The 27,111-nt window shown below is 39.6% G+C and overlaps 3 protein-coding genes across 3 annotated transcripts in view; 2 read left to right on the top strand and 1 right to left on the bottom strand.

Moving 5' to 3' along the window:
- The window catches only part of ift122 (intraflagellar transport 122 homolog (Chlamydomonas)), a 26,550-nt gene extending 10,888 nt beyond the window's left edge, over nt 1-15,662 (top strand). Inside the window, exons 17-29 of the mRNA XM_042491791.2 lie at nt 514-675; nt 1,511-1,677; nt 3,335-3,506; nt 5,318-5,420; nt 7,901-8,041; nt 8,152-8,249; nt 10,867-10,967; nt 12,101-12,266; nt 13,504-13,621; nt 13,710-13,838; nt 14,463-14,539; nt 14,665-14,829; nt 14,924-15,662. Coding sequence (XP_042347725.2) covers nt 514-675; nt 1,511-1,677; nt 3,335-3,506; nt 5,318-5,420; nt 7,901-8,041; nt 8,152-8,249; nt 10,867-10,967; nt 12,101-12,266; nt 13,504-13,621; nt 13,710-13,838; nt 14,463-14,539; nt 14,665-14,829; nt 14,924-15,010 — 1,686 coding nt within the window. The 3' untranslated portion in view covers nt 15,011-15,662. The remainder of the gene's footprint in view (nt 1-513; nt 676-1,510; nt 1,678-3,334; nt 3,507-5,317; nt 5,421-7,900; nt 8,042-8,151; nt 8,250-10,866; nt 10,968-12,100; nt 12,267-13,503; nt 13,622-13,709; nt 13,839-14,462; nt 14,540-14,664; nt 14,830-14,923) is intronic.
- A 167-nt stretch (nt 15,663-15,829) lies between these two features.
- On the top strand, nt 15,830-23,718 carry exorh (extra-ocular rhodopsin). The gene is made up of 5 exons (XM_042491790.2): nt 15,830-16,767; nt 17,304-17,472; nt 17,664-17,829; nt 19,353-19,592; nt 23,564-23,718. The coding sequence occupies exons 1-5, from the start codon at nt 16,407-16,409 to the stop codon at nt 23,690-23,692; spliced, it is 1,065 nt and encodes a 354-aa protein (XP_042347724.2). The 5' UTR covers nt 15,830-16,406; the 3' UTR covers nt 23,693-23,718.
- Nucleotides 23,719-24,666: 948 nt separating this feature from the next.
- Nucleotides 24,667-27,111, bottom strand: part of plxnd1 (plexin D1) — a 125,758-nt gene continuing 123,313 nt past the window's right edge. The window contains exon 36 of the mRNA XM_042491788.2: nt 24,667-25,682. Within this exon, the coding sequence (XP_042347722.2) occupies nt 25,566-25,682 (117 nt within the window). The 3' untranslated portion in view covers nt 24,667-25,565. The remainder of the gene's footprint in view (nt 25,683-27,111) is intronic.

Here is a 27,111-nt window from a genome sequence, read left to right on the forward strand (position 1 = left end):
AAAACATTTGTTTAACAAAAAAAATAAATGCACACAAACATGTCAAAATTATAATCTAAACGTGCATCAAATTGCACTGACGCCGATGAGGTCTTTAGTTGTCTATCCCAAAAAAAGGGGCTTGGCCTTGACGTTTTGTCCAGTGTTATTAAGTGTTAGTGAATATAGCAAGCAATACCAGTTTGCTTTTCCATATACCTAGGAAGTGCGTGTTTGATAATGCATGGCTCTATCAATGTCTAGGCCCACTAATTTTAAACTACTTACATAAGATGCAAAAATAGCGTACATTTTTGTGAAAAAGTTATGGAAAAGTTTTGAAAATTCAATGGTTAAAAGGTGTTCGAACTCTGGAGTTTAGCGTGGGTTCAAAAGTGAGGCTGGTTTCATCCAGCAAGCCAATAGTTTGACTAATTGTGCGTGTGAACACACATGTTGTGTGTGATTGCCTGTACATGCATGTGAGTGTTTATCCCTGCATGCATGCTAGTGTTTGTGTTGACTGATTTGCAGGAGAGGAAGAAGCGGGGTGAGAACGACAATGAGCTGTTCCTGGCAGACGTCTATGCCTACCAGGGGAAATTCCACGAGGCAGCCAAGCTTTACAAACGTACCGGCCACGAATCCAGAGCCCTGAGCATGTACACTGACCTGCGCATGTTCGAGTATGCCAAGGTGATTAAATCATTGATTGACAAAAACACACATACGTATGCATAACATACCTTTATATCAATACGGACAGAACAACCTGAGAACACTGCATGTTTTAAGGGTGTAGAACACATGTTTTTCTTCATCATGTGCAGTTATGCCAAGTTGGGGCCCTGCTCTTTGTTCAAACGGCCCCCTTTTACCGTCTGTCTTTCATCTCCTCATATATCACTAGAATCTCCACATACATCATCTGATCAGTACACACACACACTGTGCTTTTACAGACATATCCCTGTACAACACAAGGGTAACTTACACACATAGTTAGAGTTGGAAATGGAGCACAAATGGAGAGAACTAAGGCGAGTGTCTGCTTTTACATGCATACTTTGATGAGGAGGTCAGTTGGAGTTGAGACAAATTCATGCTTTATTATGTTTACATGTGGTGGGACACTTTGATCATCAGCATTACATTCTCATTGCTGGAGCAGATGACACAGCTATGACTCGTCCGTGTATATTTGTGTGTGCGTACGTATCAGATTGTATGTGTGTTTGATGTGGCTGCTGTATATTTATGTGGCTGTGTGACCATCTGGTCCTACAGGCTGTTTGTTTTAGGTAGGATGGACACCGGAGGGCTAGCCGCCTGCTGTTTGTGTGACTCTCTTCCTCCTGTCTCAGCCCCGACCCTCACGGTTCTGAGTGTCTGAACTTCTCTTGTTCTCCTACCAGATTAACTGTGCAACATACAGTCCTCGCTTGTCATTAGTGTTAATGGGAATTTCCCAGTCATCTAATCGTGTGTTATTAAGTTTGTGACTGTGAGAGGTGTGTGCCTTTCCATACAGGATTTTGTCGGAGCAACAGACCCCAAGAGCACTCGGATCCTGATGACCAAGCAGGCAGATTGGGCGAAGAGCAGCAAGGAGCCCCGGGCAGCAGCGGAGATGTACCTGTCAGCAGGAGAACATCTCAAAGCCATAGACATTATAGGGGAACACGGCTGGGTGGACATGTAGGTGTCAGTCACTGTATGAAACTTTCTACATCTGTCCTACACTGTGACATACACTTTTATTCCTGCCTAACCTTTTCCAAACCACCTTTTTAGATTTGAATGCATGGTTTGCCCAAATCTCATTCAAAATCTCATTCTCCCAAATGTCATTCAAAATACACATTTTTCTGGTCCATAACCCTGAACAAAAGATAGGAATGTCCAGTTAATGTGGTTAGAGTTGTAAACACTCTGCTCTTTTAGTCCAAAATGTCTCAGTTTTACTGCCAGTGGTGGAACTTTCACTCTATGACTTTCTAGTTTTCTAAGTAACAAAAGGGAACTTTCATGCTTTTCCTCATATCATGTTTATACTGGCAAAAATTCAAACAATGAGGCAAATATACAAAAAATTCATCTCTGTAAGCAAAAACCTCAGTCTTCAGACATTTCTGAATACTCTTTCCAGTGGTTTATTTTTACATTTACATTACATAGCCTACACTACTACATAAAGATACATGCTAACTTCAGGGAAACCTGTAATCTTGGTTGCTGCTGTGAATTTTTTCCTGATTTTGCACAGACATTATGACTAAAAGTAATTGTTTTTTTGTATACTAAAGCATGTAAACATGTTTTATTAGAAACCTTAAACTTAAGTGTGAACCTGAATTTTACGTATATACAATATTTAGATTTAGCTCTGTGAGAGAGCCTTTTCTGGGCAACTGAAGCTGTTATAAAACCCTCTTCAAAGCTACTTCTTTGACAGAAACCATAATTTTACCTCACAGCACACGGGAGTTGCTGCCTCAGCTGATTTGTTTGTTTTTGTTATTGTGTGAATTTATTAATCAACCTGACTTGTGGTCCATAGCAGTGCATAGGGAGCGACATCAACATGCAAAAACCTACGCAAGGTCACGTCAGCAAAGTTTTTTAAGAGGGGCTTGGGAAAATGGTATTTTGCTGCTAAACCATATATACTAAGACCATTTTTTATTCTATTTGAATACATAAGGAACACTACTGAAAAGCTCCAAAATTATGTAAAAGCCTGGAAAAAAAACATAACAATACCTCCCTTTCAAGTTTTGGAATTAAAAATAATTACATTTTCATATATTTATGCATTTTTCAATAAGAGACACAAATTGTCTCAAAACATGTCTGGATGGTCTTTTGTAGTAGCACAAGGCAGTTATAGTTAGTATCCAGAACACGAGTCTCTCTCTCTCTCTCTCTCTCTCTCTCTCTGTGAGGATCAGTATTAAAGGTATATTTGATGTGCTGAGTGAGAGCTATGATAGCTAAGATGGGAATTATTACCTTTCTGTTAGCTTTCACTTATATGTGGGAATGTGGGGTGTGAGTGTGTGCTGTTGAAAACCAGGCAAACTGATAAGCCAGTGGTCTGGTCAAATCAGAACTCCCCACTGACTCCATCTGACCTATTGTCTGCATGTTGTAAGTCTCCTGTGGTGCTACCAATGGGTCAGCACTATAAACATTGCGACTGAACAGAGTCATGACTCTTTAACCTGAATCTGATTCAGCTAGTGACCCTGGCTGGTTCATTTTCCTTTCAGGGTCATGAGCATAATTTGATACAACCATGTTCGGGTTTATCGGCACTCTCTGTGTTTGCTCACTCCTCTCTCCTCTCATCCAGGCTGATCGACATCGCTCGGAAGTTGGACAAGGCTGAGCGCGAACCACTGTCAAAATGTGCGCTCTACTTTGAGAAGCTGAATCACCATGGCTATGCCTCAGAGACTTATTCCAAGATGGGAGACCTGCAGGCTCTGGTGCAGCTGCATGTGGGAACCCGGCACTGGGAGGAGGTCTGACACACTTATGCACACAGGAGGCACACCTGCACCGCTCATCATGACTTATATATAGCTGTCCTGAGACAATCACATAAATAAATGTGAACCACATAGGACTGTGCTAAATAAACTGCTGTGGTACTCAGAAACCCATATCATAAACCACTCGATGTTCATGGCCAAAAAAATATATTAAATTTGTTAGAGTAACCACAGCCGAACGCAAACAATGAAGACAATACCTCTGCCTACTTTCCTACACTGACAAACTTAAACCACACACACACTCCAGAGCTAATCATCCAGCTTTGGATTTCTCTGAATCCATGCCCGCATGATGATTAGTGAGTGAGAAGCACAAAACACCCTACCGCACTGACAGAGTATCAGCTTAAAGCTCTAGTCTGCTTCCAATCATATTCCTCCATCAGGGTGGATCATGCTTCTCAGACAAGAAGAAAATATAGCATTTCTTTAATCCATCTGGAGTCTTTAATCGAGTTAAAGGCATTACAGAGATGCACATTGGCGATTTGCATGCTGAAACAGAAGAGCCAAAAACAGAACATTAAATCACGATCACATGGTTCTGCTGTAGTGTCTGAAGGCTTCCTGGATATTTATTTGATCTTCAGAGAGAGAAAAGAAAAATCAGAGGGTGAGAGGAAGACGTTGAAAGAACTGTTAGGCTTTATGTGTTTTGTTGGGCGAGACGGACACTAAGACAGGACAGAGCACAGACTGAGTTATAGCAGGGGCCATATGGATGCTATTCAATGCTCCCACTCTTCTTTACAACAAAGTATTTCTTTAAATGACTTTAGGCTAACAGGCCTGGGACATACACAGTCTCTTTCTCTCTTTTACTGTATGGGACTGATGTGTGTTTCTTGGCTCAAGTTTTGTACCACAGGACATTTAGATTAATCAGTCATTGTGACAGCCAAATATGTGTCCACAGAGCACTTCGGCAGTACTTTATTCCCTGTCACTCAAAGAGTGTAAGAGCCGCAGTTGTAGTTCTAATTGAGTGTGAAATAGCTTATACACTTTCTTTGTTCTCAGCTCATTAATAATGCTGTATTGCAATGTTTTGACTGGAAGTAATATGTGTTTCTCTGAATAATGTGTGGTACCTCTCATGTCCGCAATCAAGTGCAATTCAGCCATAATTGCGAGGGCAGTCTGACCTTTTCTTCAGTATAGTATAATCTATGGGACTCATGTCAAAGTGTCACATATACTGACTGTATTTCCCACAGAATCACAGTGTACGTGTGGCGATAGGGGACATGATGACACTGACGGCCAATTTTTGTGTTTTTTTTTCTTTTAAATGCATGTGTCCCTTTGTATCATTCTGTGTCCCCTCTCTAAATTCTGAGGTTTTTGCGGATGAGCAAAGCGCAGGCAGAGCTCTCCATGACGCTTTTTTTTTGGATAAGTGATCTGTTGATCCCTTCAGAGCTGATCAGGTCAGATCGATGAATGAGTGGAGCAGCTGCTGTAAATGCAAATGTTTATACTCAGCAGAATAAACAGTTAAGTTTCATTTTCATTAAATGCATTTCCATGGACATGAATAATCTGTCCATGTAACCGCAGTCATTGGCCTGATGTTTAGCTGCTCCATCTGTGCCTAGAGTACTCTTCGTGCTTCCAGAAGTGTAATGCAGAACCTAACACTATATATATTTCAACAGCACTCCTAATGAACGGTCCAGCTCTAAAAGAAGATAATTTATTTGCGGCAGCAGATGTGTAAGGAAAACCTTGTATTGCATTACATCTCTCCTCTTTTCTCTCACCTGTCCATTTCTTAGGCCTTCTCACTGGTGGAGGAGCACCCCCGGTTCAAAAATGACGTCTATGTGCCTTATGCCCAGTGGTTGGCTGAAAACGACCGCTTTGAGGAGGCGCAAAAAGGTGAGTTAGCAACAGGGCTTCAATTTTACTTTTATTCAGCTTCTATAGGATGCATCCGTGTATATATTGACTTTTTTTTAATGTGAGTTTCCAGGATTATTTTAGTGAACATTAAAGTCTACAGCCACAGCCAATGTTTACATATGGAAGTGATAAAGCCTGGCCAGTTTTGGACGCAGACATTTTTCACTACTTCCTTAAGATTCTCTGTATTCACTGTAAAACATGATCCTCTTTGCTGGAGCGGAGCAGAACAGAACTGAGCTGCCTGTTAACTGAATGACATGCATGCATGCCTCTAATCACCAGTACTACAAGCGGCTCTGATGATGATTACCAACTGTAACCATAGTTATAATCAGCTCATAGATTTATAATTATGATCTCAGCAGGCATATTTCCTCCTCTACATAATCTTCCTCTGCCTGTCTCGACATGGAGCTCATGGCTGAACAGGCCTGATTGTATTGGAGCTTGCTTATGGTCATGCATTTTGCTGATTGTGTGTATTTTCGTCAGGCGCTGACACAGTGTTGTGTTCCTGGTGATTGTAATTGAGTCTAAAAATCTGGCCTGTCTCTTGTCCACTGCACTGCAACTTTTCAATAACAACTTAGAAGTTGTTAACACTTGAAGGGATTGATTGTGTACATATTATGGGGACTTGAAGTGTAGCTCAGTTGTTCCCAGAATAGTGCTCTGGATCTCCAGGAGTCCATCAAGAGGTTTTATTGGGTCTGCAGCATTTTTTATCATCACCTAAAGACCATTTGACTGTTTTCTCATTACAGATGCATTTTTATCAGCTCGTGTTTTATGTTTCTGTAAGGGGAAAGGAGTAGGTGCTACTTCCTAACGTTAACCATCAGCAGCTGAATGTGATTTTTATCCAGTTAGGTAGACTGATAAATATTTCCCACTCATATGTTCCGACCCCCACTGTGGATATAGGGGCAGGGTCACTGGTGAGGTAGACTCCCTAAAGCTGCTTTTAATTACTCTCTGATAGGAACATGAAGAATAGCACTCAAACTTGTTAGGTTTTAAAGTGGTGTTGGATAAAAAAAAAAGACTTATTTTAGTTAATACATTTAAAAAATGTGTGTATTCTTTTACTTTTCTCTTGATGTGTGTGTGTGTTTGTGAGAGAGAGAGAGAGAGAAAGAGAGAGAGAGTTTCTGTGTGTGTGTGTGTGTGTGTGTGTGTGTGTGTGTGTGTGTGTGTGTGTGTGTGTGTGTGTGTGTGTGTGTGTGTGTGTGTGTGTCATCATGAGGGATTCTTTCAGAGCTGCAGGAAAATCATATTGTGATTATTTTGACAGATATGGCAACTGCTATATGAGTCATGATTTTAGTGGGATTGCATATGATTTTCACTGAAAAAAAGTATAAAAAGATGATGTGCTTTTTTGCTGGGGTCTGTGCCAAACAAATATGTTCTGTTATGTCTTGAATATGATTTCTTGGCTGGGCTTGGCTAGCACAACATTACTTTTTTTTATAATAGTATGTTATGACACATTTTGCATTATCAAAAAATTGCAGCTCCTGCATTTTTTATATTGCACTTGGTGACTTGCAGTTTTGATAATATTTCAACTTTTTGTGCCACTCTAGATTTTTTTCAAATGTGTATGTTTGTAGACAGAACACTAGAAAAAAACAGAGTAGGCTTTAGCCTGCATATTGTTTTTGTATAGTCATCTACACTTTCATAAACACAGGTGATTGATTTTTTTTACTTTTTATTATTGATATGATATAATACAGATTCACCCTGATCATGACAGCTATGCTATTCCTAACCAGACGGCAATGGACTAAAAAATGATGTCGATGTACCAAAAACTGTAGTTCCTCAAATGGTTTTGAGGCTGTCTAAAAAAGCAAGTCAATTTAATACCAAACTTTACTGCAGAAATGAAAATGTTTACAGCCTGGTAAAAATGGTTTTGGTCTCTGTATTTTATTTGTACAGGAATTAGGTTTTTATATTACTCACCCATTTAAATTTATCCACATATCGTCACCTTGAGTCACCTCTGGTTCCAAAACCCAAGATGGTGCCAAATTTGTGGGTTCAAAAAGGGATTCCACAAAACAGTGGGTGATGTCCATTATTTTTATGCAGTCTATGTTACTGGCAAAGATTTTTAAAGGAAATAACTACCAAACAGGAAATCACTGAAAAGCTCAAAATGTAATTGAAAGGAAAAGGTTGTCATAATATTGTCCTAGTGTTTAATTTGGAGATAACGTCTGGAAACAACAGAGCGAAAACACCACGACGATGACAACTTGGCAACAAAGATGTCACCCAAAAATAAATTGATGGAGATGTCTTAGGTTGGCACTACAGTACTGCCTTAAGGGCACATCATAGCAATCCATCACTCACTGCTTCTTTCTTTCTCTCTCTCTCTCTCTCTCTCTCTCTCTCTCTCTCTCTTTCTTTCCTTCTTTCTTTCTTTCACTCCATAGCATTTCACAAAGCAGGGCAACAGAATGAAGCAGTTAAAGTCCTCGAGCAGCTTACACACAATGCGGTGGTGGAGAACAGGTTCAACGATGCAGGGTACTATTACTGGATGCTGTCTATGCAGTGTCTGGACATCGCTAGAGGTGAGGCTCATCGTCACTGCAATGGAAAGAAGCATTTGGTTTTTTTGTAAAGCTGAATGCATTTATTGTTTAATCATTTTGGTTTGTCTGTGTGTGTTTGTCCGAAGCAGAAAGTGAAGACCAGAGGGATGAAATGCTGAAGAAATTTGAGCGTTTCCAGCATCTTGCTGAGCTTTACCACGTCTATCGCTCCATTCAGCGCTACACGGTGAGAATGTGATACTTCGTCAACTGTAATCTTTCATTGCCAGACCAGACAAAAGTGGGAGGAGGCCTTAGAAATCAGGAGGCAGCCATGTGATTGGCTGTCAGATTGAAAGCCATGGAAACTGTACCTGCTCTGCGGTTAGGTCTCTGTTAGGGTGCAAACACATTCATGTTCCTAATATAGTTTTTTTTTTTTACTTGAAGTATACTGACAGCCCACTGCGTTTCTGCCCTCTTTCTAATCAACGTTTGTGCTCAAATTTCTCGAGACTGCTGTTGGTTTGACAAGGAGGAGGTCTGGCTCTGCAAGATTATGTCAATCCAAAATAGGAGACTCAGGGTAAAGGACAAATTAAATTGCACACAGAGGTTTTTAGGTGAAGTGAACAAAGGAGAGCTGAGGTTGTTAGGTTCCAGTGAAGACCACTGAGGGGGAAATTAATCACCTTTAACTATTCAGGAATTACCATTATTAAATGTTTTTCAGTTTTGATGACCGACTGAACACACAACTGCTCACAGTGACAGACATACTCTCTTATGCAACAGTCAAAATGGCTCACTTCCTGAAACCTCTCTGATCCCTGTCACCATGGTAACGAGCTGCTTGATTGATCATGATGACTACTTCATCAGTGGTCTTCTCCAAGCCCCCAGCCCTAACCTACTTACAAACAAGCAATCTCTGGTTATGAGCACTAAATGGGTGACCTGGCCTGTGTCAGTGTCCTCAGTTTGTTGTTTCAGCCTTTCTGCTCAGCTTTGGTCACACCCCTGCAATAGAGAGGCATCGTTGTGATCCAGACCAGAGCAGGAAACGTATATATCTCACCTTAACTCTCCTGGGCAGGCAGTATAGATTTGAAGTGCTGTTAGTGATTGCTTTAGCAAATTCTTCTTTCCCTTTCACCCTCACAATGTGAGCAGGGCACTGTGAGGTGGGATGAGACACTATGGCACAGGGTTTTAGACCAGGCTAAAGGATGACACAATTAAGCGGGGGAGTAGAAGAGACGGAGCTTTAAAAAGAAATTAAACCCAGGGCTCTTACAGCTTAAGGGAAGTTAGATTTAAAACTTTTAAGGACTTTTTTAATGCCAATCAGAATTCAGTTCGAAGGCCAAGTGTGTAGGATTTAGGGGCATTGATTGGTAGAAATTGAATGTAATATTTTTTACTGTGTTTTCATTAGTTTATATTCACCTGAAACTAAGAAATGTTGTATTTTCAATGAATGAGCCGTTTATATCGACATACAGAGTTGGTCCTCTTCCACGCCATTTTGTTTCTACAGTAGCCCAGAATGGGAAAAATCAAACACTGGCTCCAGATAGGACCATTTACATTTCTGTATATTTGTGCTGGGCGCTGTAGTTCTACATGCTTGCTACAGGGAAGAAGTTACATTTCTGTAGCCTCTCTGCTCAGTGCCAGTAAATCCTACACATTAGACCTTAAAGACCAATTTTACAATGACCAAAACTGAAGGGGGAGAAAACATAAACCAACATCAGTTGCTTAGGGTAAGGGACAAGTTTTACCGAAATGTTTTCTGTAACATAATGAAACAGAACAGAACTTGGAAATACCTGGAGTTTTTTTGGCAAATTTGTATTTCTTACTCTGCATGTGGGAATCCACTGCCTTTAATGCTATCGTGCCAAGTTTGACAAAATTTTTACATAAAATACATGGGCCTCTTTTGCCGTGACTTTGAGAGTCACCGTGTTGTCCAGGGTACAGCTAGCCTGCAAACGGTAGAGCCTCTGCTCTGAGTACCCTTGCAAAAAAACAAAATCCTAATTTGTTGATTCCTGTATCCTGATCTGCATGACATAAATGTGAGAAGCATTTGGTAAATTATTTTCTTTTTCAATATTTGAGATTATACAGTGCAATGTCAGAAAAATAAAGATTTATGAAATCCTGTTCCTCAGGTCTTGTGAATTTTGAGAGATTGATAAGACATTTTAATACATATTAAGGCCTTATTTTTAAATTTACAGGGTTCCTACTGTCCTGGAAAAGTCATGAAATTGGAAAAAATTGTTTTCCGGGCCTGGAAATTGTTTGGAATTAACAAAATGTTTTAGAAAGATTTTGAAAGTACATTTGTTTGCCTACTGTTTAAAATATCTTCATAAAAATCACCAAACATGTCAGTGAAATATGTTGTTTTGCTAATTCTGAATCTAGAGCTGCTCTGTGTGTCCTTCAATTGGACCTTCGTTTTTTTTTACCCTCCAAAAAGCAGTGCAGGCTTGATGTGTTGCAAAGTAGTTGCCAGTGTGGTCTGTTGGCATATGCAGCTAGTTGGCAGCAGAAATGTCTGACTTGCGAGTAAAGATAGCAAGTGCTAGCAGTTTTCTTATCCACAAATGCCTAGGATGTGTCTGTTTATAGGCTGTACCATTTTAAAAGATTTAAAGATTTTAAAATATAGTAAATTATTATAGAAAAGTTTTGTAAATTCATTGGTAAAAATGTGTGGGAACCTGGGATCAATGGTGCCTTTTAACACTTTTTAAAGATCTGCAGGAACCCTGAAATCACCCAAATTAAAGTAGCGACTTTTAATTTTCAATTCTGTCTTTTGAATCCTTTTTTTTTTTCTCCAGGATGAGCCCTTCAGTTCCCACATGCCAGAGACGCTCTTCAACATCTGCAGGTTCCTCCTGAACAACCTCACCAAGGACATACCGCCAGGCATTTCTAAAGTGTATCCTTCCATTTGAGAAAGTAGTCCTAACATAGCTAAAAAATATCAAGCAAGTATTTTTAGAAAGACAGTATCGTAGGGCCCTGCCTGTCTGGAAAACTTTCAAGAAACGAAATGCCAATCTGAAATCACGACTGGCAGAGACAGTGATGGGAAATTGGTGGAAGGGAGATACAAGTAGAGGGAAAACGGAAGAGTTGGCGCCACAGCGGAAACCATGCTGCTGCTGAGAGAAAGAAAAGGGGTGATGATGGGAAGGAGGAGAAGATGCCAGCGAGAGGCACATTTTGTGTTGCCTAAACAAATGCTTTGATTAGTGAACTTTGTGTATACTGTACATACATAAACATGGTAAACAATTTGCTTTAATTTGAAAAAATACACACAAAAAGCCACCCACAGCCACACAGACAAATCCATGTAGTCAGAGAGGAGGCGGAGTATGAGGAAGGAAAGGCCAGCCGTTGAGGAGGAAATCAGGCTGCACAACTGGGATCCTCTGCGGACAAACTGAGGTGTTCCAGAAACTTTGAACTTAGATTTATAGTCATAGTCGGCATGTGCGTACTCAAGTTGAACAATTAAACACAATGTCACAGAAAAGCTGCACTAAACAAGTTTTACAATACCAGGACATGTATTTATCAAAAGTCCCAGCTGTGGAGCAGAACTGGGTGTGTGGGTGGAGCTGGAGAGTAGCTGAGTGGAAAGGAAAAGAGAGGAGTGGTGTTAAATTTTAGGTGATGGAGGAGTGCCAGCGTAGAGCTGTTGCAGCTGCAACTCATTGACCTGTCATTGCCACTCTCAGAGTTGCTCTCTTAACAATCTGTCTCCATATAAATACAAATAAGCAACAATTTCCTCAACTCGAATACAAAAACAGGCAGGCGGGTTTATATAAGCACACAAACAACCTAACCCAGGTATTACTTTCAAGGCATTCAGCCAATGTTGCCAGCTTAGCTTGGCTCTTGTTTTACTCATCAAGCAGTAGCAGTTATTTTTATTTCTAAATACACAAACGCATTCATTTTTCCATATAAAAATAACCCATCATGAATAAGATATCTAGAAACCAGCAACCTTTTTCTAGCTGTTCCTCTTACAGTATTTTTTCTTATCGTTATTATTAGTAACACCTTGTACGCATTGGCCAAGCAGAGTCGAAAACTGGGTGCATATAAGCTTGCCAGGTATTCCTACGAGAAACTCCAGGAGCTGCACATTCCCTCTCGCTTCCAGGAGTCCATCGAGCTGGGCAGCCTCACCATTCGCTCCAAACCGTGCCACGACAGTGAGGTGTGTTAAACATTTGGATGTACATGCTGGATAGTGTTGGGCTGGTCGAAACATTTTTAAACTGGTTTGATATTAGGCCACACACTAGATCAATATACTGCATTTTAACAGGTGTGCACTCAGTAGCCGCTATTGAGTGGAAGATAATAATGTGTCCTAACAGCAAATGAGCGTCTGGCTGTCGCGTTGCAACAGAGCTCCCTGTCTACGCCGTAAACTTTATATACAGATGGAGGACGTGTCTCCACTTACTCCCACTGTACAAAAACAAAGCCAACATATCCTGTATATGTCTGCTGCCATCTTGCTCTGGTGACTTAATTTTGAACCAGAGTCTGCAGTAAAGATCTCTGTGGTATCGAGTTCCCAAAATCTGACCAATAGAGAGCCACTGAACACAAACACACCGACTGGCACACACAGCTGTCAATACTTCAGCCAGCCACCAGGAAGTGATCGAGATGTTTTGGCTTCACTTTTGGGACCTTTCATATCATCCATCTCTATAAACAGTCTAAGGCCCACGCCGATTCTGTTACATTTGCACTCCTGTTAGGTCATGTAAACGAACTACATAAATATCAGCTGTGCACTTGACATCAGGCTGGAGACGCAAGTACTTAAAAGATGGGTGAGTAGCCTACTTGCTGGTGATAGGAATAAATAGAAACATGGCATCAGGTAAAAATGTTGCTGTGCAATTCTAGTTAGAGAAAGTATCTCTGCCTTGTCTCCTCTCTTCACCCCAAAAAGCACAAATTCACTAGTAAACAAACACAACGTGCAGGGCTCTTCCCTCCCTAACCTTTATTGAAATTGGATCTCCTTCATGTTGCCGGCTGAGACTCAGCGGTAAATTGCAGACGGCCTATCAGACACTAGTGACTCCATTAGTCTGTTTATAAACATAATATTATGTTAATCAAATCGTCATATTTCTTATTACTAATGCAAAACAAGTTGGTGTTATTCTGCTGTCACAGGTTGCTAATTTAGACTATAATTTGCCAGAATGTCTTATAGCCTAATGACAAATGCTGGTTCAGCCAGTTTGCATTAAGTCAAACTGGTTCAAGTTTTTACAGTGGACTGGCAAAACTGGAAATCAGCCCCACTGTAGTGGTATATTTAACTTTTTCTGAAATATTGTTCGTAGATACTCTCTGATTATCAGAGCGTTTACCCCCATACTATGCTCTTGAGTGTGTCAGGTTTAACTTTCATGTGTTTCCTGCAGGACCTGATTGAGGGCATGATGTGCTACCGCTGCTCCACCAACAACCCCCTGCTGAACAACCAGGGGAGCGTGTGCATCAACTGCAGGCAGCCTTTCATCTACTCAGCCTCATCATATGGTCAGTGACACACAAACACTTTGTGTGCATTATTTGCCAGTGAGGTCCACATTTGTGTTTGTAATGTAGCGTATCTCCTTGTGTACAGAGGTTTTGCCTCTGGTGCAGTTCTACCTGGAGGAGGGCATCAGTGATGAAGAGGCTGTGTCTCTGATTGACTTAGAAGTTCCTCACATGAATCAAAGGGATGCACGCTGGCAGGACATGGACAACGGTGGTATCCTTTGATCATCTATGCTATGTAACCACACATAAATAGACACACAGTAACAGATGATTCACATGCTTTGTATGAATTATTTACTCCTCACTCTGCTGGTCCTGTGAGGGTGTATACCCTGCCCTTACACACCTTCTCATCTCTTGGAAATGAAGCACATGACTCTGCTCCGCCTTGTGACAGTTCTAAGAAGCTGTTTAGTCTGCGTTGGCCTCGATTCAGTGCTGGTGGGTAAGCTGTCAGAGCTAAGTCATCTTAGCTCTTGAGCTAATAGGGTTAGCAAGGCTCTCCTGTCTCATCTTAATGACACTAACCCTCCAAGAGCCGTAGCCACAGCCCTAGTGCAGGGATTAACCTGCATTAGCCGGCAGACACTCAAGGGCACTGAGGTCTGCTCTGTTCTTTCAGAGCCACGACGTGACTGACAGGCACGACTGATCGGCATTTTGAACACACTCACACTTTTAGAATAGTCTCTGAGGGATCATTTTAGAAGGGTTTTTCCGGTCTTAAAAATATACAATTACAGAAAACACATAACAAATAAAACATGATGTTGAAATGTGTGAAATATACAGTATGCACTGCTTGAGCTGTTTGTTCTTAGTAAACACCAATCAGAGCTGCAGGCTTTGAGGATGGATGATGGTTTGGACGATGCAGAGGAAGACCCATTTACAGCCAAAATGAGCTTTGAGGTAAGAAAGGACAAGAGAGGAGATGAGACGATTAATATTCCACCAACTGGGCGAACCAGCTGGAGAGGGTAAAAGGACAGGCTTCATAATAGAATGTGGACGTGTCCGTGTGTGTGTCCAAACAGCAGGGGGGCTCCACCTTTGTCCCCGTCAAGGTGAGTCGCTCGGTGTTGCGCTCCATGAGCAGGAGGGACGTTCTGATCAAACGCTGGCCCAGGCCGCTCAAATGGGAATACTTCCGCTCCCTGCTGCCTGATGTGAGCATCACCATGTGCCCCACCTGCTTCAAGGTACAGCACTTAAGACACACGGTTAGCTTCTTTATGGCATGTTTTCTTTTATTCTTGGCTGTTTTGATTTTCCTATCCTTTTATTTCTTCATAGATGTTTCACAGTGAGGATTATGAGCTCCTGGTGCTTCAGCACAACTGCTGTCCATACTGTCGCAGACCCATTGATGAACCAAACTGATCTACTTTAAACAGAGCAGCTATTTAAGACATTCCAATTTTTGAACCCTGAAGCTGATCTTTTTTTGTCCATTGGATTTTTATGCTTGAGTAGATCGTCTGACATTATTCTTTTGTGTTGTAATATAGTCACTTTAACTTACATAGACTTCTGTTTGTGGAATTTGAGCATGTTGCATGCTGTCTCTCGAGCTCCCTCTAAAGAACAACCCTTTATCCTCTAAGGATGACTGGAGTAATACCTGTAGTGTTTGTGTGTTGGTCATTTTAGAAAGTAAGAAAAGTGCACCATCAGCCAATCAGCTCAATTGGATTATTAGGATCAGATTACCTTTATCTGTCATTGATTACATCATGTTAAAGGGAATGTGGATGTACAGTATAAAAAGATATTGCTTTCAAAACAAATGTATTTAAAAAAACAAAACACTATTTGAACAGAAAGAAAACATGTTTTTGTTGAGTAGAAGACCAGATACCAATAAGTGCATTCCCCAGGCTTATATACTGAAGCTATACTGTTTTTTATAACAGTATGGGATATTTCATCTGTTGTTAAGTCATGAGAATGTATTTTTTATATTATTACAAAGGGGGAAAACCCCTTTTAATAAAATATTTTGGTACTTTTTTCATCATAGTGGATTTTCTTAATGATATTTAATGATATATTCAAGACAACTTGAGACAAGTTTTTACTTTTTCAGACTGAACTTTAGGTTGTGTGTCCTTAAAAAACAAAGCTGGAGTGAGAGTGCATGCCACAAGCGGTATGCCCCACTGACTCTGATTACACTTAAGGCCATGAGTTGAGCTCTGCATTATGCAGTGGTTAGGGATTAGGCTTTCACAGATGCAAATAAGTTGGATTGCTCAAGAAATTTCATTTGTAGTTTGTCCACTCTGAACAGTTTAAATCACAAATAGCCTGTTTCCCTCAATGCCTTCCCTCCCACTCTCCGCTCTCATCTCATTCTGATGATGCATTGATGCACATGACAGTAATAATGGGGTTCAGAGAGCCATGGCTGTAACCTCTCACCTTGAAAATGCTTATCGTGACGCATAGCTATTTCTGGAGTTTTCTGTAATGCTTTATGTGTGTGTATGTGGGAGAGAGGGAGACTGAGATTGGCTGTCTTAATTCCATCTCTGCTAACACTTTGCTCCATGCAAGTCCCTAATCCCACCAGCCTGTTAAAAGGTGCTGCATCACTTCAGGGGGCTGCAGAGCACATCTTTACTACTATAAGATCCATCCCTCTAGCCGTCCTTTCTCCCCTCCGATCACAATACGGCTGCACTACAAGACTCCCTCACTATATTTAATTCTGAGAAGAGGCAAAGACTGATTTATCTAGTGTCAAGGTCTCAGAAGAAGAAAAACATCACCAGCCATGAATGGCACAGAAGGACCCAACTTTTATGTCCCCATGTCTAACAAGACCGGATTGGTTCGCAGCCCCTTTGAGCATCCTCAGTACTACCTGGCTGAGCCCTGGAAGTACTCTCTTCTGGCTGCGTACATGCTGTTCCTCATCATCACTGCCTTCCCCATCAACTTCCTCACACTCCATGTCACTGTCAAAAACAAAAAATTGAGGACCCCACTGAACTATGTTCTACTTAACCTGGCGGTGGCTGACCTCTTCATGGTCATCGGGGGCTTCACAGTTACGCTCTACACAGCCCTGCACGGATACTTCATCTTAGGCGTCACCGGCTGCAACATTGAGGGATTCTTCGCCACTTTAGGAGGTAAGAAATGGGGATTTTAATTGCTTATAAATGTATCTTGTATGCTAACATTTTAAACCTGAGCAAAATGGCTTGATTTCTTTCAAAAACATGGAAAGAAGGCAATGAGCAACTTAAGAATAAATGATTTAAAAATTGGCATAAATCACTTGAAAATAAAAAAGTAGGAAGTCAAGGAAATGACCTGAAAAAGGGGTTTAAGAAATAATAATGCCCTTTTAACATAATTTTGAATAAATAATTAGAAAAATAACCCCTATCTTAAAAATTCAAAATTTACAAAAAAATGTATCTTGCAATATGCAGGACATTTCTTGCCAACCTTTTTCCCATGTTTTCAAAAGAAATCAAACCAATCTGACCAGGGTGTAAGGATTTCAATACTTGTGAAAGGCATCTGAACCTAGCCCAAGAAAATTGATGTTGATCCAGGTTTTACAGGCTTAATAACTCACTTTCATACTTGACAATATTTTTCTAAAATATTGGTAATATTGTAAATATTGTATTAAACCTGCTCTATTTTTTTGTCTCAGGAGAGATTGGTCTCTGGTCTCTGGTGGTTTTGGCGATTGAGCGCTACATTGTGGTCTGTAAGCCGATGACCAAGTTCCGCTTTGGGGAGAAACATGCCCTCGCTGGGCTGGCCTTTACATGGATCATGGCCATGACTTGTGCTACTCCCCCTCTGCTCGGATGGTCCCGGTACTGTATGTTTCAGTGTCTAGACTGCTCGCGAGGCTTTAAAGCCATATGAATATTGCACTCATCATTTGCACATCAGAGATTACCTTTTACTTTCAGCACACTTACTCAAAGACACATCTAGAATCAAATGCTGTGTGTGATGGTGTTGATGGAAATTCTTTCGATTATTATTGTGTGTGTGGATGCAGGTACATCCCAGAGGGAATGCAGTGTTCCTGTGGGATTGACTACTACACGCCCAAGCCTGAGATCAACAACACCTCATTCGTCATCTATATGTTTGTCCTCCATTTCTGTATCCCCCTCTTCATCATTTTCTTCTGCTACAGTCGCCTACTCTGCACTGTGCGAGCGGTAAGAACACCACTGCCAGACAAAATATTAATGATACGGATGTGATACCTTGTTTATCATTGTAGAGAAATTCTTTTTTTCTTTTTACCTTTCTCCCCCTCCACCGGGAGAGTACAGCATCACAGAGTGGAGTCCCGGGAGATGTGAGGGATTTAGTGGCTCAAGGACACTTCGGGAGGGCAGATCTTTGCCAACATGGCAGCTTAAACCAGGTCCTCCAGCTGAAGGGCAGTCTGCCTGCTCACGGTGTTGTCCTGATGCCCTCATTAATAATAGTATAACCACATTGATAATGTATTAGCAGTCATGAATAGTTAAAAAATAATGCAGACATTTTTCATAAGAGTGGCTTTAATTTATATTTTATACTAACAAATAAATAACAATGCTAAAGGGGTCGCTTTTAGTGATGAACCTACAGAGAATTATCACCTGAATCTGTAGCTCCCATTGACTATTTCATGTTTATAGCAAAATCTATCTCATGTTTGGCTGTCCAACTAAACTTAAAGGTTCTGTTTGTAATTTTTAGAAAATCTTAGTTATTGGTGACGCTGCTGACCGTTAAATAAACTGCAATGGCATACACAAGGCTGAACGTGATTGACTTAAGTAGTGTTGATAGAATGCTGGAAAAGATATTATAATTATATTTAGAATATTTTAGATTTAATATTTCTATATTTTATTTGGACCATGGGCTTCCTGATACCTGCAAAGAACGCCCCAAGTCCTAAAAATCACAAGCTGCTGGAGGCAACTGTGAATGTAGGGGAAAGTCTCAGTTATATAAGTTACATTCAGTCCGTTCACCCATTGGTAATATTAAACTATAAATACATTAGAAAGGTTCCATACAGTTGCTTATCTTTAATTGTTTTGGTTTACCCTCACCCTTATTTTCTGCGGCAGCAGACTCACCGAACAATAGACTCAGCAATTAGTTAATGAACATCATGGAGCATTTAGCAGCTAAAGAGTCTTATATTTCCCTCAGGAGATGGCAAAGACCTATCCCCAGTTTGTGGCTGATGTATTTGCATACAGAGCTAACAACCATTTCTGTGACCTGAATGTATGGTAACATATGAAAGGCACTTAATAGAGCTTATAAAGTCCAAAATAGAGGTAAGACATACAAAACAGTTGCTTATTTACACATCCAGTAATTACAGAGCAACCAGTCTGCATTATCAACCTTTTGTCAATTTTATGTTCACAAGTTTTTTTCTGCTGCCCTCCAAGTGGCCAAACACATCTGTTTTCGCAGGTTTAAATCTGATAAGGCACTGGTCTGTGTGATATGTAATTTGACACAAATTACAGATATATTTGCACACATAATTGGAGAGTTTCACTTAGTAATGAAAAAAATAAGTTTTTTGATTAAAAAACTTCAGTCAGTTTAGTGGTCCAATCCTGAATTAATAAATTATTTTTGTGGTGGGTTGACCCTTTTGTTTACATCTGGATCACAGATCAGTCCTTAAACAAGGTAATAACTTGCATCTGTCTGTCTTCAGGCTGCAGCTCAGCAGCAGGAGTCTGAAACCACCCAGAGAGCTGAGAAGGAGGTGACACGTATGGTTATTGTCATGGTGATCTCCTTCCTGATATGTTGGGTGCCCTACGCCACCGTGGCTTGGTACATCTTTGCCAATCAGGGAACTGAGTTCGGACCAGTGTTCATGACTGCTCCAGCTTTCTTTGCCAAAAGTGCCGCTCTGTACAACCCAGTTATCTACATTCTGCTAAACAGACAGGTATGCGAAGCAAATATCCTGCTTTAATGCTTTGATTATTTTTTATTGAAGACATAGCTGTAGTGAAGGTAGTTATGAAATGCACATCTTCTCAAGTAGAGAACTTACGTTTTGAGGTACTTGTATTTTACGAGAGTATTTCCATTTTATGCGACTTTATACTTTAACTCCATCACGCTTTAAATGCAAATTTCAGTTGTCTATTAGTTGTTTGCGGTTCCAGCAAAGACACATTTCCCTGCTAAGCTTCTCAATAGTTTAACTTAAATAGCAGTCTTTATTTTTCTTTTTTTCATACTGCATTAATCATCTCGCAGTCCCTCAGATTTACCCTGAGATCGTACTATCCTTAGATTGTACTACCAAATGGTATATAAATAAGTTAAAACTAGCTCCGTCTCAACCAGCTACAACAGCACTAAACAGTAATGCGGCTAATGCGTTCTTATATTTGTATTTGAAATGGGAAAAACACACAATTGTATCCTTGTCTCCTGAATTTTCATATACTGAATACTGAATTTTCCCTGTCAAGACCTTAGTTGATTATCGACCTGACTCAAATATAGTTTTCGTCAGACATCACTGCTGATACTGATCTAAAATGAACATCAAATACATTCAAAATGTTTGGGGGGTTAGCTCAGTGGGGAAATCAGACGGAAAGGTGTGGAAGGATGCAGATTGAAGTCTTACTTGGGACAGGTGACATTTCACTTTTATGGCATAAATAAAATAAAATGTCGGCTGCTATATCAGTCTGCACTGCTGATATAAGTCATCAGTGATGTACCTTGCTACGAACATTTAAAACAGTTAAAAAACACACAATTTTCTTCTTAATGTTTATATATGGAATACTGAATTTTCCCTTCCAAGAGCTTAGTTGATTATCGGCTTGAACCATACATCAAGCGAGTTTTTTGACAGATGTCACTACTCTTACTGAGATGAATGGGGCGTTGATTGCATACTGGCTCAGTTGGCTGATTGGGTGTTTGGAATGCTGAAGATTGCTGGTTTGACTCTTGTCTGTTATATTACTGTTATTTATGCTATAGTATGATATCAATTTCACAAAAATAAATTCAGCTAGATGTTTGGCTGAGTGGACTAGTGAAATGATTAGTGTGAGATGATTTTGGTTCTAATCCAGCTGGAAACATTTTGCCCTTAAAAGAAGTTAGTTGATTATTGCTGATTCATTTATCTGCTAAATTTTTGACAGATGTTGCCACCGTTACTACACAAAACAGCACATCGATTTCATTGACATATTCTGTTGAAGGTTATGGCTTGGTGGACTGCAACTTTCATTACCAAGCAGGAGATTGCAGGTTCAAAGCTAAGAGGGAACATTTTATTTCATTTTATTTTATTTATGCCGTAAAATATGATTTGGCGGTAGATTCAGACAGTTTAGACACTGACTGTGATATTGCAGAACAAATTAAGCACATAAAGTTGAGTAATGTATCATTTTGGCCAAAAAATGAGGTAAAATGGTCCAGAAACAGGTAAAAGCTGTATTGGCAGTGACGTCTGTCGAAATCAAGAAATATCGACCAGACTCATATATCAGTCGAGTTTCAACAGACATCGCTGCTGATACTAAATTTTGCCCTTAAAAGAACTTGGTTGATTATTGGCCCAATTCATCTATTGATCAAATTTTTAACCAACATCACCACCATCACTACACAAAACACTACATTGATTTCCTCCTCAGAAGATGTCTGAAGGTGTGGGTTGGTGGACTACATCATTAGTTGGAATGTCAGAGATTGCTGGTTCGAATCCCACGGGAAACGCTTTATTTTATTTATGCCGTAAAATATGATTTGGCGGTAGATTCAGACAGTTTACACAGTGACTTTGATATTGCAGAACAAATTAAGCACATAAAGTTGAGTAATGTATCATTTTGGCTAAAAAATGAGGTAAACTGGTCCAGAAACAGGTAAAAGCTGTATTGGCAGTGACGTCTGTCGAAATCAAGAAATATCGGCCAGACTCATATATTAGTCGAGTTTCAACAGACATTGCTGCTGATACTAAATTTTGCCCTTAAAAGAACTTGGTTGATTATTGGCCCAATTCATCTATTGATCAAATTTTTAACCAATGTCACCACCATCACTACACAAAACACTATATTGATTTCCTCCTTGAAAGATGTCTGAAAGTGTGGGTTGGTGGACTATGTCTTTAGTTGGAATGTAAGAGATTGTTGGTTCGAATCCCACGGGAAACGCTTTATTTTATTTATGCCGTAAAATACGATTTGGCGGTAGATTCAGACAGTTTAGACAGTGACTTTGATATTGCAGAACAAATTAAGCACATAAAGTTGAGTAATGTATCATTTTGGCTAAAAAATGAGGTAAACTGGTCCAGAAACAGGTAAAAGCTGTATTGGCAGTGACGTCTGTCGAAATCAAGAAATATCGGCCAGACTCATATATTAGTCGAGTTTCAACAGACATCGCTGCTGATACTAAATTTTGCCCTTAAAAGAACTTGGTTGATTATTGGCCCAATTCATCTATTGATCAAATTTTTAACCAATGTCACCACCATCACTACACAAAACACTATATTGATTTCCTCCTTAAACGATGTCTGAAGGTGTGGGTTGGTGGACTATGTCTTTAGTTGGAATGTAAGAGATTGTTGGTTCGAATCCCACGGGAAACGCTTTATTTTATTTATGCCGTAAAATACGATTTGGCAGTAGATTCAGACAGTTTAGACACTGTCTGTGATATTGCAGAACAAATTGAGCACATAAAGTTGAGAAATGTATCGTTTTGGCCAAAAAATGAGGTAAACTGGTCCAGAAACAGGTAAAAGCTGTATCGGCAGTGACGTCTGTCGAAATCAAGAAATATCGGCCGGACTCATATATCAGTCGAGTTTCGACAGACGTTGCTGCCGATTCTAAATTTTGCCCCGAAAAAAATTTAGTTGATTATCGGCCTGATTCATCTATCGGTCAAGTTTTTGACAGATGTCCCCACAGTCACTACACAACCAAAAATGTTGCTTGTGCACAAAATATGTGTTAAGTGGTTTGGATCGGTGGACTAATCCTTTGATTATAATGTGGGATGTTGCTGATTCAAATCTGTTTGGAAATGTTTTATTGCATTTATGCCGTAAAATATAATGTAGTGGTAGATCCATACAACTTATCATGATAGTGCAGAAAAAATAAGGGATTTAAGGTCGATTTCAAGGAGCCATGCTGCCCACATTATAGCTTAATGGACTAAGCTTTTGGTTAAGATGTGAGAGATTGCCGGTTCGAGTCCAAATGTCGGCATCTTTTTTTCCCCCGTAAAATATAATTTGGTGGTAGATTCCTTCATTCACTGATTGTGAATTGCAGAACAAATTAGGCACGTAAAGATAAGTGATATGTAGTTTTACCTGTATATAGCTCTTTGCTTTGACAACTGAATTCAGAGAATTTTCATTTCCTCTGACGTTTGGACATACTATAATATGACACATTTTTTATGACTTTTTTTGTGTATAAAGTATGATATTTTAATGCGATTTTGAATGACATATTATAGTACAACTTTTTTATGCCATTTTTTGGCTAACATACAACACCATGACTTTTACTATGATATGATGACCATGACTGGTATGATAGTATAACTCTTTTGACATTTGATATGACATTTGATAGTTTTTATTACAATCTTTGAAGTTTTTAAATTTTTTAATGTTTCTTTCTTTCTTTTTTAACAAAGTATTCCAGTACAGGCTTATTCTGTGTTACATTCTGCCTATAATCCTTTTGTCATTGGATTGAATTTGACAGCCCCGAATTTAAGTTGTAATGGAGCAATTATATTTTAGGACCTTTACATTTGCTATGTTTTATTCATAAAAAAATGAATACTTTCTTCACCACTGATTGAAGGTTTAACTGTAACATTTTTCTTTTTGGCCTGCAGTTCAGAAACTGCATGATCACTACAGTTTGCTGTGGAAAAAACCCATTTGGAGACGATGATGCTGCTGCTGCCGCCACTTCCAAAACTCAGACTTCGTCTGTCTCAACCAGCCAGGTGGCACCAGCTTGACCCGTAACTCCTCCTCCCACCTCCAATGTCCCATCTGTCCCTGCACACCTTGGGACCCACCACCGCCAATTAGCGCTACGTTCTATTGGCCAATCCTCTGGACTTACCTCTCCATGTGTCTTCACTGCAGCGACGCAACCGCACCTTTGGTGGAACTGACATACTCAAGAGCCAGCATGTGTAATTTCAATCCATTTAATCATGGTAAGTGTTCAGCTGGCTTCACAGAGTTTAAACCGGCATCAGGGGGATGTGATGATCCAACTGAACACATTCCAAGCTCCCTACTGCTCCAAACACATAATCGGTGAAAACAAACCACACCACATGATATCATTCACATAAACTCTTGTTTAAGTACTTGTTGCAGCTATTCATCCCCAAAATGCGCTTTCAACAATTGATTTTATGATTACTTAGACATGAATTTGTTTAGATATCTGAGATGAGCTTTTAAGGCATCAGATGTGGCTTTTCTTTGGTCTCTCTGTCTCTCCTCTTGTCTTGTCATTATGGGGACGACGCAGAGGTTAGTTTGCTCTTGGTATATACTGAGACATGAGTGTAAAACAGATGGACCTGAAAAGAGCCTCTGCAGGGAGAGGTCGCCTCCTGCAAGAGAGTAAATGCATGTGTGGTCGTTAGATGTTAGTGTTTGAATGGACGTAAGAATCTTAAAGAGATACAGGGATATTCTTTTGTTCGTTGTGTAAAGGCTAGGATCTTGTGGAAGTTGTTCTGTGTCCTGCAATAAAAACAAGCTAAATGTCTGCATGACTTTCCCCTAGCTTGCTTTTTCACAGGAACTTTTACAAGGCCCTCTGAGAAGTTCCAGATGCTAGTTTGTGCGCTGTTGGGTGGCAGGCCAGATCTTAATAGTTTTCAAATGTTGTTAAAATATGTTATTTTGTAATGTGCGTAGAAATTAAGCTGTTTGAGATCTAGTGCGACACACATTGTCATCATTAGACACGTTAAAATCCTAAATACTGTAATTTATTTCACAAACTCTGACAAGTCATTTGGCATCACAAATACAGTCTCTCCTTATATTGAGCTCACATTTTTTTTCTCATAAATGTAAATTTCCCTCTTTTAAATCCAACATGAAATTCATTCGTTTTACAAGCACACTGATCAACGCTTCTATACTAATGCAGCTCTTCCCAGTGAACTACATTATGTCTGATTTCATAAATTTCAGTCATTTATATTCCTCTCTCCACTCCTCCTCAGCCCATCATCAACCTGCAAAGCACATTGGGACATTTTGTTCAAAGCACCGATGGGAGCGCGTCACCCATCTTCACCTATCACACCTGAGAACATTGCAAGCTTTAGGAGATGGGAGGAGTTTGTCTCGGTCCTTCTTACTCATCCTGATGAACAGGCAACTTGAAAGCATTATAACACATCTATAAATATTGCTATGGACATTATAATACAGTACAGTGCATCATTGGCTCGTTCCCTAAAGAAAAGGGTTCAGTGCGTTAAGATTGCCACCAGGGCTTACTGTAGGTCCCAGTAACTCTTAAGACATCCAGAAAATGCCTCATCTCCAAGCTACTACTACACCTTCCCTCTAAAGTAGCTGAGCCAGACTGAAATTCTGTCTGTCATGGAGAAAGATTGGGAAAAATAGTTTGGCATTCCCACATCAGAGAAGAAACACCTTGCAAATGTATGACGCTTCAGAAGCAAATTTCAGTCCTTTGCCACTTTCCACGCTTCTTATAGTCTGTGGGAATAAAAATGACACTTATGAAGGCTTACTCCTTTGTGACTGACATTCCCAAGTAACAACGTAGGTACAAGAAAGGCAGCTCTCAGCAGGAGAAAGAGATGGCTAGTAGAAAAGACACTGGCAGGTTCAGGCTTCACTGCAGCACTCGTAGATGTTGTCCTCCACGAGGGCAATGACTTGCTCAAACTTGTGGTGAAGCTGAGTGCGACGTGCTGTGGGGTTAGACTCCAGAGCGTTCACCACCTGACGAAGAGAGAAGAGAGAGAGAAAAAAAATAGGACAAGATGGTGTTCAGTGACTGTCAAGCATTAATGGATCAGTTTCTCTAGGCTGGTCAAAAAGTCCTGAAAGACAGCAAAATTTTCAATTCAATTCAATTTAAAGATGATTAAGCATCTTAAAAGTATTTAAAGCAGTCAGTACCATTTTCTGATCGACTAAATTTTATATCCGTTTCTAAATATGTGCATCTTTGCAAAGTGGTGGTGTGCGAAAATAATTGTTGTATAGTTGTTAAGTGCTATGACTTCTTTGTTCAAATTTGGAAAAAATGCGACAAGATGAAATTATCTTGCAATTTTGGACGACATGCTATACTATGACTCTTTCATGCAATGTTGGACGACAGGCTATAAAATGACTTGATTTTGCGATTTTGAACAACAAACTATGTGATGACTTTTTTTATGCGATTTTGAGCAACATACTATATTATGACTTTTTTATGTGATTTTGAACAGCATACTAAAGTATGACTTTTTTATGCCATTTCGAATGACATACTATAAGATGACTTTTTTATGCTATTTTGGACAACATACTAAAGCATGACATTTTTATGCAATTTTGAATACAGTATAACTTTTTTATGATGTTTTGGATGACACTAGTATGAGATTTTAGTGCAATTTTGAACGACTTACTATAGTATGACTTTTTTTTATGCCATTTTGGATGACATACAGTGCTGTGACTTTTTTAATGTGATATTGGATGACATGCTTGGTATGAATTTTTATGTGATTTTGAACGACATGTGATAGTATGACTTCTTTATGCCATTTTGGAAGACATAGTATAGTATGACTTTTTTATGCCATTTTGGACAAAATACTATAGTAAGCTATTTTAATGTGATTTTGGACGACATACTATAGTATGCTGTTTTCAGCCATTGTTGTTTTACTATGATGTATCAGGCCTTTTTTTTTGACATACTGTACTATGACAAGAAATAATATGTTGTTTTCAGCCAATTTTTCGACATGTCAAAATGTTACCTTTTTTGGACATACTACACTATACCGTTTTTGGTCATTTTTTTCAACATACTATATTACAATGATTTTGCCCTTTTTTCTGACAGACTGCATTATGACGTATAGCAGCTATAATATGTCGTTTTCAGACATTTTTTTACCACGTCAAAATTTGACGGTTTTCAACATACTACATAAAGACGTTTTTAGCTTTTTTTCTGACAATTTATACAATGACATGCTAAAATCTGTTTTGGGTTTTTCTTCAACAATATATGTCTCTACAAGCTATAATGTGTCATTTTCAGCCATTTTTATGAGCAGTCAAAGTTTGGCATTTTTTGACATGCCTTTGTTGCCCATTTTTTGACATGATAAATTATGAACTTTTTGAACTTTTTTGGCCTTGTCTT

Source organism: Plectropomus leopardus, chromosome 9, assembly GCF_026936395.1.
Source record: "Plectropomus leopardus strain MGB_pleo_1.0 chromosome 9, ASM2693639v1, whole genome shotgun sequence".
Lineage (NCBI taxonomy): Eukaryota > Metazoa > Chordata > Actinopteri > Perciformes > Serranidae > Plectropomus > Plectropomus leopardus.